Below are 17,119 nucleotides of genomic sequence, written 5' to 3'. Positions count from 1 at the left end.
CTAGGTCAAAGAATCATATCAAATCAAGGTACACAGAAGGTATAAAAACCTAGGTCCTGAACATGGTCAAGCATGGCATATCACTACCCCTATAAGCATATATAAACAGGTAAAATATACCTGAGATGCAAAACCAATCAATCAATCAAGCATGTAAGATTTGGGTAGTGATTAACCGAAAACAGATAAGAAACACAATTAATGCAACATGTTAATTTAATTACTAAGCATATCAAATGACATAAGTTAAAAGTACCCGCCTCCGAAAATAGAAAGGTCCAATCTGACTCCGAGATACCGTCTCGCGTCAAGGTCCTGTATTATCAAACAGATAATGTATTTAGCTATATAGCTAAATAAAAATCTCCAAACCTATTTAATAACCTTATCCTTCCTTAGAAATGGAATTGATCCCATGTAACAAAACAAGCAATGGATTAAATTCAATACCAATCCAATACTATACATAAACCTAACTCAATGTATTTACCAAATCTAACAATCCTCTACATCATGCATCAACTCCCTATGTCGTACCTCAAATCACAGCCTTGTTCAAGAACAAGAAACTGCTAGAATTTGTTGAAATCAACGACTGCCAGATCCAAGAAACCCCACACCTGCGGACCAGATCAGAAGGAAATCAAGCATGCAACCAAATGTTCCAAATACGACCCACTCACCTTGTTGGCTCGGCAGTACAGTACCAGAGCACAAAAGAGGGCAGTAAGGCAGTGTTAGGGCATGGAAGCAAGCAGTCTCCAGTGATGGTTGACACTGCTCTGTGCGGCGGTGACCACGAACCGGAATCTAGGGCAAAGGAAGGAGCTGCGGCGACGCTGGGAATCTCCACGGCAAAGGAACAACGACACAGTGAGGTCCTTCAGTGATGTCGGCTCTAGCAGCACAGAGGCAGAAAGGAGGGCATCAGCGCTGTGCCGAGACGCGGCAGAGAGGGCTCGCGGTGTGCTGCGGGAAGAAGCGACGGTGGTGGCTCACGGCTCGCTAGGGTCGAAGACGGCGGCAGTGTTGCTCAACAAGGGCAGAGGCAGCGGGTGGCTAGGGCACCGAGGGGGCCGTCTCGGGAGGAAGAAAAGGAGAAGAGAAAGTGGCCGATTGCGTCGCCGGCGGCTAGGGCTTCGGCAAGGGATCGACTGCCGGCGTTCGGGAGGAAGCAACCGCCAGCCGGCGGTTAGGGCAGAGAGATTTCGCGTGGGGAAGAAGGGGCGCGGCACGGTTTCGGCGAGAGAGAAACGGCGATAAAAGCAAAGGAAAAAGAAATAAGAAAATAAAAAGGAAAAGGATATATAAATATAATCTTTTCCTCGCTTAAATCGGGTAGCCTAAACAGGCATTTTCCGGACCCCGTTCTTGTTCCCGTTAACTCGTCCATACGAGCTCCGAAAAATTCCCGAAAAATGTCCAAAAATTCCGGAAAAATCCCTTATTAATATTCGCCTATTTCCGGTATTTTACATTCTCCCCCACTAATAAAAATTTGGTCCCCAAATTTCAGTATCTACCATCAGCAAGTACTAGTAACAGATAATAGAGTATAAATGCTGAACGGTAAATAAATCACATACCTCAAGTGAAAAGATGGGGATATCGAGCTCGGATAGTATCCTCGAGCTCCCAAGTAGCCTCCTCGTCCGAATGATGCTGCCATCCGACTTTAACCAGCCGGATAGTCTTGTTCCGCAACTGACGCTCTTTCCGGTCGAGTATCCGTACCGGAACCTCCTCATATGTAATATCAGGCTGAACTGGAACTGGAATATCAGCCAGTACATGCGTCGGGTCAGGCACGTATCTCCTCAGCATCGATACGTGAAATACATCGTGCACGCCTGACAGGGACGGTGGTAGTGCCAGTCGGTAAGCTACTGCTCCGATCCTCTCGAAGGGACCAATGTACCGCGGAGCTAGCTTACCTCTGAGGCCAAATCTCTTCACCCCTTTCGTGGGTGAAACTCGCAGAAATACATGGTCGCCAACAGAGAACTCTAGTGGTCTGCGTCTCCGATCAGCATAACTCTTCTGGCGATCCTGCGCCTCTGACATCCTCCGTCTGATAGTACGGACCAACTCTGCATCCTGCTGAACTCTATGAGGTCCCAACAACTGAGCCTCTCCAACCTCATCCCAGAGGACGGGTGTCCGACAAGGTCTACCATACAACGCCTCAAACGGTGCCATCTGGATAGCCGAATGGAAGCTGTTGTTGTAGGCAAACTCTACCAATGGCAGATGGTCCTCCCAACTGCCTCCGAAATCCATAACACATGATCTCAGCAGGTCCTCTAAAGTCTGAATGGTCCGCTCTGACTGTCCATCTGTCTGTGGATGGAAGGCTGTACTGAAACGGAGCTGTGTGCCCAGACTCTGCCAGAAACGAGACGTAAACCGTGGATCTCTATCCGAAATGATACTCAATGGAACGCCATGTAGTCTGATAATCTCTCGGCAATACAAATCTGCTAATCGATCCAGGGGATCAGTCCTCCGAATCGCTAAGAAGTGCGCTGATTTGGTTAATCGATCAACGATTACCCAAATCGCGTCATGGCCTCGTCGTGTCCTCGGCAACCCTACCACAAAGTCCATGGTAATGTGATCCCACTTCCACTCAGGAATAGGAATCCGCTGAAGTAACCCTGCAGGTCTCTGGTGTTCAGCCTTCACCTGCTGACAAACAAGACATCTAGCTACGAAATCCGCGATGTCCTTCTTCATGCCGTTCCACCAGTAGGAACGCCTCAAGTCTCGATACATGCGGGTCCCGCCTGGATGGATCGCAAATCGAGAACGGTGTGCCTCCTGTAATAACTCCTGTAAGACCGGATGAGACTGAGGTACGCATAATCTGCCTCGGAAGTATATGATACCCTCCTCGTCTCGTGTAAATTCGGTCTGCTGCCCGGAAGCTATCTGACCTGCAAATGCTGATCAACGGCCTGTGCCTCTCGGATCCTCGTCCCGATCGACGATCGAGCAACCATGGTAACAAGAATACCTGCTCGGTCCCTCGCCTCAAGATCTAACTCCAGAAACTCGAATCAAGTCCGTGATCAAGTCCGGCAAGCCAAAGTCCTCTGGACTTCCGCGAGTGCATCTGCAACCACATTAGCTTTCCCCGGGTGATAGCTAATGGTACAATCGTAGTCCTTCAGAACTCCATCCATCTCCTCTGTCGGAGATTAAGCTCCTTCTGAGTGAAAATGTATTTGAGACTCTTATGATCAGTGAGAATCTCAAATGTGATACCGTATAAATGATGACGCCAAAGCTTCAGAGCAAAGATGATGGCAACTAACTCCAGGTCATGAACTGGGTAATTCTTCTCATGCTCCTTCAACAGACGAGAAGCATAAGAGACTACTCTGCGTGCTGCATCGTAAGCGCCCAAACCCGTAGAGACGCGTCGGTGTAAAGTACAAATCCATCCTCTCCGGAAGGTAAAACCAAAACTGGAGCCGACACTAAGCTCCTGAAAGCCGGTCTCGCAATCCTCGGACCATATGAACTTCACGCCTTTCCGGTAAGGCGTGTCAACGGCATAGCAATACGCGAGAATCCTCGACAAAACGCGTCGGTAATATCCGCCAAACCAAAGCTGCGGATCTCTCGAATCGACTTACCGCTCCCAACCGTGATGCCTCGATCTTCTGAGGATCAACTGAAATACCTCTGCTAGAAACCACGTGTCCCAGAAAACCGACTGAAGATAGCCAGAATGCACACTTGCTGAACTTCGCGTACAGCTGATGTCGTCGAAGAATCTCCAAGACTGTGCGAAGATGCTGTGCATGCTCCTCCTCGGAACGAGAGTAGACCAATATGTCATCAATGAAAACGATAACAAACTGATCCAGATACTCCAGAAAGATGCGGTTCATCAAATCCATAAACACCGCTGGAGCATTGGTAAGCCCAAATGGCATTACCAAAAACTCATAATGACCGTATCTGGTACGGAAAGCTGTCTTCTGGATATCAGAATCTCTGACTCTCAGCTGATGATATCCGGATCGCAGATCAATCTTAGAATACACTGAAGTACCTCTGAGCTGATCAAACAAATCCTCGATCCGTGGTAATGGATATTTATTTCTGATGGTCACTGCATTCAGCTGCCTGTAGTCAATACACAACCTCATAGTACCATCTTTCTTCTTGACAAATAGAACTGGAGAACCCCATGGTGAAACACTAGGGCGAATAAATCCCCTGTCTAAAAGCTCCTGGAGTTGAACCTTCAGCTCGTTCAACTCTTTCGGTGCCATACGATACGGAGCTTTCGATGTCGGCGCGGTTCCCGGAATCAGCTCAATAGCGAACTCCACTGGCCTTCTGGGAGGCAAACCTGGCAGCTCCTCTGGAAATACATCTGGGTACTCCCGGACTACAGGAACATCGGAGAGCTGCGAACTACTGCTGTCCTCAGTACTGATCAACGATAACAGAAAACCATAACAGCCGTGAGACAGCAGCTTCTGCGCCTGAATCGCCGAAATAATCGAGATGCCGTCGTCTCTGATGCCAGTGAAACTCCACGAGGGTTGGTTCGGAGGCTGGAAGGTGACCACCCTCGTCTGGCAATCAACGGTAGCATGATATATTGACAGCCAATCCATGCCAAGAATGACATCAAACTCGATCATCTCCAATACTAGAAGATCTACCGTAAGTATCATGTTGCCAAAGTCTAACGGGCAACCTCTGATCTCCTGGGTGACGTCTAAAGTATCACCGGACGGTAGGGAGACAGTCAATCGCCGCAACCTAACAGTAGGTAATCTACCAATCTCCCGCATAAAGGTACGGGATATAAAAGAATGCGAACTACCAGTATCAATCAAAATATCAGCAGTAAATGCATAAATAGAAATCGTACCGCGGAAAACGGATCCGTCGGCCCGCTGAGCATCCTCTCTGGTAATAGCATGAACACGACCAGTCTCAAGGAGGAGGAGGTGGTGCGGTGTAAGCTCGCCATCGAGGCGCCCTGACTATGTGCGATAAGACCGAGAGGATGGTGACGATCTGCACTGGGACCGAGTCGACATCGCCCGAGTGGGTAATAAGGTCTGGAGCAAAACTGGGGTGCTGAGTACTCTGTCCAAGCATGCCAAATGCCTTTGCGGAGGGAGCGCCTCACGACGCCAGTGAAGATTGGGCTTTCGCCCTCCACGATATGCCCGATCGACTAGACTGTCCCTCGACCGACCCTCCCTGCAGCCGAGCCACCGACAATCTCGGCTCTGGTGCCCCGGCAGTTTGCAATAAAAGCAAACTGACTGTCCCAGAGAGCAAGCTGGGGTGAGGTGATCTCTGGATCCACATCTGAAACAATGAGTATCACCGGAAGGTGGTTGCCGGTTCTGCTGAGAAAACCGGGAACGTCCTGAAGAAGACCGCCCTGATTTCTGAGGCCTACGTGACGCCCCAGAAATACCCTGACCTGACCGTCTGCGACTACTCTGTGGCTGTCCTGTCGCCTGAGTCTGCTGGACCTGCTCTGATGTCTGACCCGTATGCTTTCTTTTCCTGTCCGGATATGCTGTCTGCCGAGCTAACTCTATCATCAAAGCTCGATTCAATGCATCAGAGTAAGATGTAATCCCTAATCCGGCAAGCTGTACATGCAGATAACCATCCAATCCCTGTATAAACTGCATCATGCGAATTCTGTCCTCCGCAACTAACTCTGGACAAAACTGAGCCAACCGGAGGAATTCAGTATTATACTCGGTCACAGAGCGATTATTCTGCCTCAGACTCATAAAATCCTGTCGGCGAGCCATCTGATAGGACAGTGGAAAGAAACGGCTCTCAAAAGCCTCTCTGAACCTGGTCCATGTGACGTTGCGCTCACCAATGATAGAACGCTGAGTAACCCACCAGGCATTTGCTTCATCCCGTAAATGATAAGCAGCCAGCTCTGCTTTCTCCCACTCGGAGCAAGCCATATAGAAGAATGTCTGCTCCATAGTCTCTATCCACGACAAAGCCATACTCGGATCGAGATCCCCGCGGAAAAGAGTGAAACGAGTCTTCATCGACTCGGCCAGTGCTGGAATCCTAGCTCGTGCAGCGACAATATCAGTGATCTGTGTCGGTACAGGTGGTACCGCGGAATAAACCGGAGGAGGAACTCCCGGTGCTGCTGTATATACCGGAGCATAAGCCGTCGGTGGTACTGCCTGGGGAATAAAAGTGGTGGCAACTGGAGGTACGGTAGGAAAAGGTACCGGATGTGGAGCAGCTGCTGCTACTGTAGGCACTGGGGGTACAGGTGCCACTGGTGTCGGGTACACTGTAGGTCCAAGTGGCGGTGGTCCTGAATACATCGTAGGCTGCGCTGGAGCAGATGTCGGGTACACCAATGGTACCCCTGATGGTACTGTAAACAGGGTAGGCGTGGATACCGTCGGTGTGGCCAAAGTAGGTATCTCTACAGGAGCTATCGGGATTTGAGAGCCCGATGCTCCCGCTGCATCCTGAGTCTGTCCCTGACTGACAGGCTCACTAACAATGGGCATCTCTGGCATATCCAGAGATCCCGTGGTCCTCCCACGTGGTCGTCCAGCACCACGTCTCGCAGCAATACGAGTAGATCGTCTCATATCTGTTAAATTAAATTACAGATATCAATACCAATATAACAACCATAAAATAACAACATACCTATTTGCTGTCTGGAGATGTTCCGTCGCTGTCCAGTCCCCAATTTGACCTCAAAATTCCGAACGTACATATCGCCGGAAATCCAAATAAATCCGAAACATAACCATATCGAAAATCCGATAATGCCCAGTTTGACTCGCAAACCTGGCTAACCCAAAAATCCTGAATACCAACAACCGGTATCCGATAAATCTCCAGAACACCGAAAGCAGGTATCATAACCCGCTCTGATACCAAATAATAAATTGGTATCAGCTAAATCCCGAAAATCCAAAATACGAAACAAAAGATCGTAAAACTGTGCTCTGATACCACTAAATTGTCACGCCCCCAGAGGAGTCCCTGTCCGAGAAAATTTCGGCAGCATCTCCCCTGTACGACGGACAATCAAAAATTTCTACAAGCACTAAATACTCAGCCACAGGCGGCTGGAATCATAACAATAAATAAAATCAATCACCACGCAGTTTATATATATATTCAGCCTCTGGCTGACACAACCACGCAGTAATAATACCCTGACTCGAAATCCACCCTACTCCACTACACTCGTAAAGCTCAAATCCGACAAACTTACCTCTTCTGTCGTCCAGGCAGGCATGTAATAGAATAAAACCAAATCCAATTTCATCGACATCATAAAATCCATACAACGTCCATAGGTGGAATAAATCTAAAACATAACAAGTTTTAAATAGTCTATAACAGAAAAGAAACCAAAACGGAAACCAAATCCTATCCTCGAGGTCTGCAGGGACCAGCAACTGGAACTCTCTCCTGACAGCATCAACCTGAAAATATCAACAATGGAGGCGGGGTGAGTCCAACACTCAGCAGGTACAATTGATATGCAAAGTAAAGAAATAACACCTAACACTAATCATGCGTACAGTCTCCTGATATAAGGAAGATATAAATATGCATCTGAAGTAAACAGGAGAATGCTGTACTAACCAGGTCCTGAGTATAAGGTCAAACAGTCCGAGTGTATAGGAATCCTGTATGCATGTCAAACATAGGTATCCAAACAATATGCAACATATAAATGCAGCAACCACAAACACAAGAAATAAATGCATCATGCATATGATGCCAATGATGCGTCCTGGTCACCCCTGACGCCAGTCGATCATCTCATACAAAAGTGAGGCCGAGTGGGTAGGGCTGTGACAACCGTGCACTCTGTCGTCACTACTCCTGATGAGTGACCGAGTGGACGGGATGCTGTCGGAGTACACCTATCCTCCTACCCCAAATCATAGATGGGGGAGCGCAATGCTCTCAACTCCCGGTACTCAAAGACGGGGAGGAATCCCTGCCGGATAACACGTTGTGTCACACTACCCATGAGCGGACCAACGGTGCCTAACAGAGTCCCTGCTGCAACACACTCTGCCTGAATCGACCACTAACCCATGAGTGGTGGTGTGTGCAGATCCATGTAACTGGCGATGTGCTCAGCAATAATGGAGCGGACTATCGCACAGCATGCAATCATGCAAATGATGCATGGCAATAACCATATAAACATCCTGACCTAATCCATATATATAGAAATGTGCACCCTAGGTCAAAGAATCATATCAAATCAAGGTACACAGAAGGTATAAAAACCTAGGTCCTGAACATGGTCAAGCATGGCATATCACTACCCCTATAAGCATATATAAATAGGTAAAATATACCTGAGATGCAAAACCAATCAATCAATCAAGCATGTAAGATTTGGGTAGTGATTAACCGAAAACAGATAAGAAACACAATTAATGCAGCATGTTAATTTAATTACTAAGCATATCAAATGACATAAGTCAAAAGTACCCGCCTCCGAAAATAGAAAGGTCCAATCTGACTCCGAGATACCGTCTCGCGTCAAGGTCCTGTATTATCAAACAGATAATGTATTTAGCTATATAGCTAAATAAAAATCTCCAAACCTATTTAATAACCTTATCCTTCCTTAGCAATGGAATTGATCCCATGTAACAAAACAAGCAATGGATTAAATTCAATACCAATCCAATACTATACATAAACCTAACTCAATGTATTTACCAAATCTAACAATCCTCTACATCATGCATCAACTCCCTTTGTCGTACCTCAAATCACAGCCTTGTTCAAGAACAAGAAACTGCTAGAATTTGTTGAAATCAACGACTGCCAGATCCAAGAAACCCCACACCTGCGGACCAGATCAGAAGGAAATCAAGCATGCAACCAAATGTTCCAAATACGACCCACTCACCTTGTTGGCTCGGCAGTACAGTACCAGAGCACAAAAGAGGGCAGTAAGGCAGTGTTAGGGCATGGAAGCAAGCAGTCTCCAGTGATGGTTGACACTGCTCTGTGCGGCGGTGACCACGAACCGGAATCTAGGGCAAAGGAAGGAGCTGCGGCGACGCTAGGAATCTCCACGGCAAAGGAACAACGACACAGTGAGGTCCTTCGGTGATGTCGGCTCTAGCAGCACAGAGGCAGAAAGGAGAGCGTCAGCGCTGTGCCGAGACGCGGCAGAGAGGGCTCGCGTTGTGCTGCGGGAAGAAGCGACGGTGGTGGCTCACGGCTCGCTAGGGTCGAAGACGGCGGCAGTGTTGCTCAACAAGGGCAGAGGCACCGGGTGGCTAGGGCACCGAGGGGTCCGGCTCAGGAGGAAGAAAAGGAGAAGAGAAAGTGGCCGATTGCGTCGCCGGCGGCTAGGGCTTCGGCAAGGGATCGACTGCCGGCGTTCGGGAGGAAGCAACCGCCAGCCGGCGGTTAGGGCAGAGAGATTTCGCGTGGGGAAGAAGGGGCGCGGCACGGTTTCGGCGAGAGAGAAACGGCGATAAAAGCAAAGGAAAAAGAAATAAGAAAATAAAAAGGAAAAGGATATATAAATATAATCTTTTCCTCGCTTAAATCGGGTAGCCTAAACAGGCATTTTCCGGACCCCGTTCTTGTTCCCGTTAACTCGTCCATACGAGCTCCGAAAAATTCCCGAAAAATATCCAAAAATTCCGGAAAAATCCCTTATTAATATTCGCCTATTTCCGATATTTTACATCCCCACTTGTAAAATAGGTAGGGACCATCTATCTCCACCAATGTATGTAAAAGGAGGATACTCTGACCCACAAAAGTGGTCCAGAGGATCCCACCTTGGTACAATTTACCCACTAATGAATGGACCAGATCGAAAATTAACCAGGATCCCGGACTAGAAGATCCCTGCACACCTCTCCCCTCAATCCACCCCTGAAGGACCTAGAACAAATCGTCCGCCTCTCGTACATCTTCGAACCCAAGGAGGTGATTTTGCCATCGATCAGTGTGTATACGTATCGGGAGTCGAACTGTAGAGGTGATTGGGCATCAAAGTCTGGATCTTCCTTCCTCTCTAGCCACTAACCCCTCACCGAAACTTTTCCCCAGCAAACTTCCCAAATTTTCATGCTAGTATTTTGAGTAAAAGTGCTTCTTCTTTGTCCATCGGTTCTTCCTTTCCACTTCAAATCCCTTGCTCAAACCCTATAAAGTTCCTCCTTCTTTAGGTCAATTTCAGATTTGGAGCTCGGCTAGTCGGCCTCCCTTGCTCTACGAGGTAAGTGTTGGAACACCAAAATTGGACTTTGGAAGGCTTCTAGAGTGTTGCGGAGATCGGTTTTGATGCATTTAGGCTCACGTCTTTGTGACTGCTAGAGCGACAGCGCTTGCCGGGGTTAGCTTCTTAGTTGAGAGAAAAATATTCTCTTTTGACCTCTTAAGTGTTGTTTCTAGGACAGTGAGTGGTCACCTTTTGAGAAGTTTTAGGAGTGTCGCACTTCCAAATTGCTTAGATCGGTAGATCAGTTCATTGATTCATGTAGTGTTGGCTTAGGAGGTGAGCATGTTGTATTATTGTGCACCGTTCTTTGTTGTGCTTGCATATTGACTGAGGCTATTTAGTGATGGCAGGGTTTACTCCAACTTTAAGAACATCAGGTTTGCTTGGGTTATTTGTGGAGAACTTCTTTCCCACCCCCTAACACCCTCCCGTCCCGGCCCCACATTTATTGTTTTACCTTTATACCCTTCTGCTTATTCTCTCATCCATGTTGTGTGTTTTTTTGTTTTTTTAAGTTTTGCATTTTTTTATTGTTTTATTTTTTTTATTAATTTTTTTATCAGTTTTATTCTTTTTAATAATTTTTTATTATATATTTGTAATCGTTTATTTAAGGATAGGTAATTTAAGGGGAGGGGAGGTTCTGACATGTGTCAAGAGTTAGAAGAAATAATTTAAAGGGATGTAGATGTTGACATGCGTTAATTGGAGGGTGGATAATTTAAATAGAGTGAGAGGTTGTGACATATGTCAAGGGTTGGAAGGAAGGTAATTTAAAGGGATGAGAGGTTCTGATATGTGTCAAGGGTTGGAAGGGAGGTAATTTAAAGGAAGAGGGGTATTTTGACATATGTCAAAGGTTGGAGGATGAATAATTTAAAGGGAGGGGATGTTTTGACATATGTCAAGAGTTGAACAAAGGTAGTTTAAAGGGAAGGGGTATTTTGACAGATGCCAAGGATTGGATGATGAATAATTTAAGGAGAAAGAAGTTCTGACATGTGTCATGTGTCAAAATTCTGACATATATTAAAAATTATATAAAATAAAAAATTTTGATAAAAAAATAATACATAAAATTGATTTAAAAAATAAAACTAAATAAAAATTAAATAAAATTAAAAAAATACAAGTATAAAATAAAAAAAATTGATGAAAAAATTATTAAAAATTATTAAAAATAAAATTAAATAAAATTGAAATAATATAAGTATAAAATAAAAAATTGATGAAAAAATAATAAACAAAATTAATAAAAAAAATAAAATTAAATAAAAAATATAAATAAAGGAGTTAGGGGGTATAAAAGTCATTTATATAGGGGACAAAAACTTAAAAAGGGGGGAAAAGGGGGGTGTCAGGGATTGTGGTGGTGACTCACAGTGAAATTATTGAAGATGACCTGAAATTGGAAATGGTTGTGGGAACATGTTGCAGCAGCAAAGCTGTTAGTTAGAGCCCTAGAGCCAATCATATGATGATTGTTGTATAGACTCGATGTATCATATTCCTATATATTAATAAAGGCATTTCTTTATGGTTATTATACTTACTTGTATTGGTGCCAAATAACTAAGTATAATAATGTCCCTGAGTAGAAGGTTCATATCTATATCAATCGATTGGTTGAATCGAAAGTGAGATGATATAGAGAAAACTACTCTTAACCATTCCTAGTCAAGTATTAACATTCAGGAACAATGTTAATGCGCTGAGACTAGCATGTAGGTCAACTCGATGACTTGATCTCACAAGTCATGGATATAGAGATATCAAGTTGACACATGAGTATGCATTGGAGAATGTATACTGAATGACCCGCCATGAAAAAGTATCATGGATCGTTATATAAGTGTCATATACTTTCTCATGTGACTATTAGTATGACTATCAGTCCTTGGACCTGAAGTCACCATGGTTCCCTACATAAGGAGTTATGTACTTTGGCTTCGTCAAACGTCACCCGTAATTGGGTGGACTATAAAGGCGATTACTGGGTATGTAAGAAATTATGTGGAGAGATGTGAGTGATGTAGATGGGATCTATCCCTCCTACATGACGGGAGTGACATCATCATTCTTGATAGAGTGAGACCACTAAGTGCATGGCCATGCCCAAATGAGTCAATATGATATATTGAGCTCATTTGTTTAGAGTGAGTCTACTTGGAGTTCAAGATATAGATTGATTAGAGAATGACACGGTCTATGCCTCAATTTAATCAATCTAGATGTCAAGGATAGAAGGGCATTATCATATATTGTGAAGGGTCGCAATTAGTAGTCACAAGGTGATGTTGGATCTCAACATTCTTGTAACTTGGGTAGTAATGATGTGTTGCTAGATACCGTTCATTACTTATGCTTCTAAATAGGTTTAGGAGCATTGCCAACGATACAAGAACCTATAGGTTCACACACAAAGGGCAATTAGATGGAGAATGAGTTCATATGATGAACCAAGAGGATTAGGTTCATATGATGAACCAAATTGGATTAAGAGTAATCCAAATTAGACTAATTGAATTGGAGTCAATTTGATTCATGTATTGAATGAGTCTAATTTAGATTATGACTCATTGAATCAATTTAATTTAATGGATAGAGATTCATTAAATCAAATTAGCTTGAATCAATGGTTAGATTTGATCAACTATGGGAGAATTTAAGTTAAGTTTGACTTGACTTGAGAGAGAAGATGAAGAGTCAAGTTTGACTTGACCTTGACTTGACCAAATGCCATGTCATTGTGACTTGGCATAGGGTCGGCCAATGATGGTGTTCCACATCATCAAGGCTTCTTTACTTGGTCAAGATTGACTTGACCAAGTGCCCCCTCATGAGTGAGACCAAGAGCCATGACTCTTGGTATCCCATGGAGGTTTAAAACCCTCTAATGTGGCCGGCCACATGATGGTGCTTGAATAGCATTGTGTGCTTATTCAATCTATCTTCTTCCTCCTCTCTTCTTTCTTGCTCTCCCTCTCATCATTGCCGAGACTCCTTGGGGTGCTAGCACACTCTGAGGTTTCCTCTCCATCTTTTGTTCATGTGGATACTTCTAGAGGTGTGTACACTTGAATACACTTGAGATCCGACGGACCTTGGACGAGCAGGATTTGCGAAGGACTTCACTTCAAAGGTATATTCACTTTCTTGTAGTTCTAATGTAGATTTAGGATAGGAAACATGTACATGTAAATTTTTATATCTTCGCACGGATCCGTGGCGAGACTTCGGGGTTTCCACAACGCAAAAAGCGGTTTTTGCGGCCTGAAAGTCCCAACAGTGGTATCAGAGCCACGTGCGAAGCATGTACTTGTTTCATTTTGTATTTTTATGAAAAATATCAGATCTGTAAGTTTATATAAATTTGCTATTTTTATGTATTTTATGTGTATTTTTCTCGTAGAGGCGAAGCAACAAGTGTTTGGACACTTGTAGGTTTCGACTACCGAGAAAAACCTTCCGAATCGGCAAGGTCTCGCCCAAATTGTTTTGGGACAGCAGCTCAAGGCGCTGTAAGATCATAAATGGACATTCTTGTGACTCATTTCGCGAGAAGGGGCGCTGCCCCTAACCCCGCAAGGGGCATTGTCTAGCGTTCGCGCCCGAAAATCGCTAAATGAGACCGCCGGGAAGTTGCGACTCATAAAATCAAAAAATTAGTAGTAAAATTATAGAAATTTATGAAAATTACATAATTTAGAATTATGTATAATTTTTGTGATGGTCATGGACCAAGAACCCATTTTGATTGGACAAATGTGTTGTAATTCATAATATGGCCTCGTGACATTTTTGGATTGTACGTGTTGTATATATTATGCGACCTGCGTGTCGTACCTCCCTCATTTTTATATTCCTGTTGTAAAATAGTTTTAGACTCGAATGTAACTCGAGTTTCATATTTGTAATGTACAAAAATTGGAGCGGTGGAAGGTCCACTCGAGAAGGAACGACGAGGAGGGTGCGAGCAACACATGATGGTCAAAGGGAGGAGCTTGGAGAAGCTGTTGACCCTAGGTTGACCGTCCGATCTTCTCATTGGCTTGAAAAGATCGTAGTAGGGCCATAACCTAATCAAAATTTAATTAATTGTTTGTGTATGTGATGCATGATAATGTAGAGTAATTAATTAGTGCCTTGATGCGTATAAGATAGGAATCCACGATTAGATTAGATCTAAATCAACTCAACTCGAAATGCCTACCAAGTTTTGATAACCATCACTACCTCGATCACATATTGTTGTTGAATCTGCCAAAGCAGAGCAACGCATATTATCTTGGTAGGGTGTGGAGGGACAATCTTGGTCCCGCCTTTCAAAGCTTAGGTGAGTACAAACTTAATTGGATTAAATATAACTAGTTAACTCAATTGGATCGAGTATAACTATAGACATTTTTCCAGCGATTGGAAAATATGACAAAATCACATTTATATTAAATTTTGGGCGATTTAGCCAAAGTTAACTCAAGTTCTAATATAAATGAGGATCTTGATCCTATAAACAAGAGTTGCATAGAGATGTAATTGATAATTAGTTATCTACCGATCATACTAAGTCTTGGGCGATTTAGCCAAAGCTAACTCAAGGCGTAGTATAATGTGGATCGTGTCCCACAAGAATTATAGCTAATCGGATACAATCTAGTAAGTATGGTTTGACCACATACATTACTTGATTCTACAAAATTTCTATAATTCAGTGGGAGCATCATTTAATTAAAGGTCTAATTAAATTATTAGTGGAATATGATATTTATTTTCTGCATTATTTCTGTTGTAGATTGCCATGTTGACAAACACGAACACCTTCTCTCTGCGTTCTGTCCTTGATAAGGACAAGCTCAATGGAGCTAATTTCCTGGACTGGTACAGGAATATGAGAATCGTTCTCACACAAGAACGAAAACTGTACGTCCTGGAGCAGCCCATTCCCGAGGCACCTCCTGCCACTGCCACACGAGCTGACCGAGATGCTTATAAGAAGCATCAAGACGACGCATTAGATATGTCATGCCTCATGCTCACAACCATGAACTCTGAGCTTCATAAGCAACACGAGTTGATGGGTGCTTATGATATGGTTGAACATCTTCGTCAAATATATCAAGGACAAGCGAGGCACGAGAGATTCGAGATCTCCAAGGCACTGTTTCAGTGCAAGATATAAGATTGGACTCCCGTAGGACCCTATGTGCTCAAGATGATTGGGTACATAGAAAACCTACAGAGGTTGGGATTCCCACTTGGCCAAGAGCTGGCCACTGACTTGGTCTTGCAATCCTTGCCAGAGAGCTACAGTCAATTCGTCATGAACTACAACATGAACGAAATTGATAAACTCCTGCCCGAGCTGCTGAGCATGTTAAGAACTACTGAGCTCAACCTTAAGAAGGTAAAGCCCAACTCCATTTTGATGGTGCAAAAGGGCAAAGGCAAGGGCAAGCCTAAAGGTAACGAAAAGTATCAAGCCAAGGGAAAAAGCAAGGCACTGAAACCCAAAGGAGGGGTTGCCAAGGATGCTACCTTCTTCCACTACGGTCAGACCGGACACTGGAAGAGAAACTGCAAAGTATATCTGGAAGATCTTAAGAAGAAAAGAAGTGAGACTTCTACTTCAGGTATATATGTTATAGAAGTCAATCTATCTATTTCTACATCATGGGTATTGGATACCGGATGTGCTTCTCACATTTGTACTAATGTGCAGGCACTGAGAAATAGCAGAGCATTGACGAAGGGCGAGGTGGACCTATGAGTAGGCAATGGAGCACGGGTTGTTGCTGTTGCTGTAGGGACTTACTATCTATTTCTGCCCTCTGGGCTTGTACTAGAATTAGATGAATGTTGTTATGTGTCTGCTCTTACTAAGAACATTATATCAGTTTCTTGTTTGGACAAGAAAGGTTTTTCATTTATCATAAAGAACAAATGTTGTACCGTCTATTTAAACGATATGTTCTATTGTAGTGCACCTCTGATGAACGGACTCTATATTCTAGACTTAGAAACCTCATCTATAACATAAGTACCAAAAGGTTCAAATCAAATGAAATGAACCAAACCTATCTCTGTATTGTCGCTTAGGTCATATAAATGACAAATGCTTATCCCAGCTCCATAAAGATAGTTTGCTGAACTCATTTGATTTTGAATCATATGAGACATGCGAGTCATGCCTACTAGGCAAGATGACCAAGACTCCCTTTAGTGGACACAGCGAGAGAGCGACTGACTTGCTAGGACTTATACATAGTAATGTATGTGGCCCTTTCAATGTCGCTGCCAGAGGTGGTTATAGGTACTTCATTACCTTTACTGATGACTTCAGTAGATATGGTTATATGTATTTGATGACACATAAGTCAGAATCCTTTGAAAAGTTCAAAGCATTCAAGAATGAAGTACAAAACCAGCTTGGCAAGAGTATTAAGGTACTTCGATCAGATCGAGATGAAAAATACCTTAGCCATGAGTTTCGTGACTCTCTAGCTGAGTGTGGGATTCTATCCCAACTTACTCCTCTTAGAACACAACAGTGGAATAGTGTATCTGAAAGGAGGAATCGTACCCTATTAGATATGGTGCGATCTATGATGAGTCACACAGATCTTCCTATATCTCTTTAGGGCTATGCGCTAGACACAGCAGCGTTCATACTTAACCGTGTTCCATCCAAGGCTGTGATAAAGACACCATATAGGATATGGGCTGGGAGAGATGCCCAGGTATCTTTTATGAGGATTTGGGGTTGTGAGGCTTACGTTCGACGATAAGTCTTGGATAAATTGGGATCCAAATCTGATAAGTATTATTTTATAGGATATCCCAAAGAAA

The 17,119-nt window shown here is 44.0% G+C and overlaps 1 protein-coding gene across 1 annotated transcript in view; it reads left to right on the top strand.

The window, feature by feature from the left end:
• Nucleotides 1-767: 767 nt before the first annotated feature.
• The window catches only part of LOC121990937, a 38,122-nt gene continuing 21,770 nt past the window's right edge, over nucleotides 768-17,119 (top strand). Inside the window, exon 1 of the mRNA XM_042544983.1 lies at nucleotides 768-878. Coding sequence (XP_042400917.1) covers nucleotides 768-878 — 111 coding nt within the window. The remainder of the gene's footprint in view (nucleotides 879-17,119) is intronic.

Source organism: Zingiber officinale, chromosome 6B, assembly GCF_018446385.1.
Source record: "Zingiber officinale cultivar Zhangliang chromosome 6B, Zo_v1.1, whole genome shotgun sequence".
NCBI lineage: Eukaryota > Viridiplantae > Streptophyta > Magnoliopsida > Zingiberales > Zingiberaceae > Zingiber > Zingiber officinale.
Note: the sequence above shows the minus strand (reverse complement) of the source record. Positions and strands in the feature narration are given on the sequence as shown.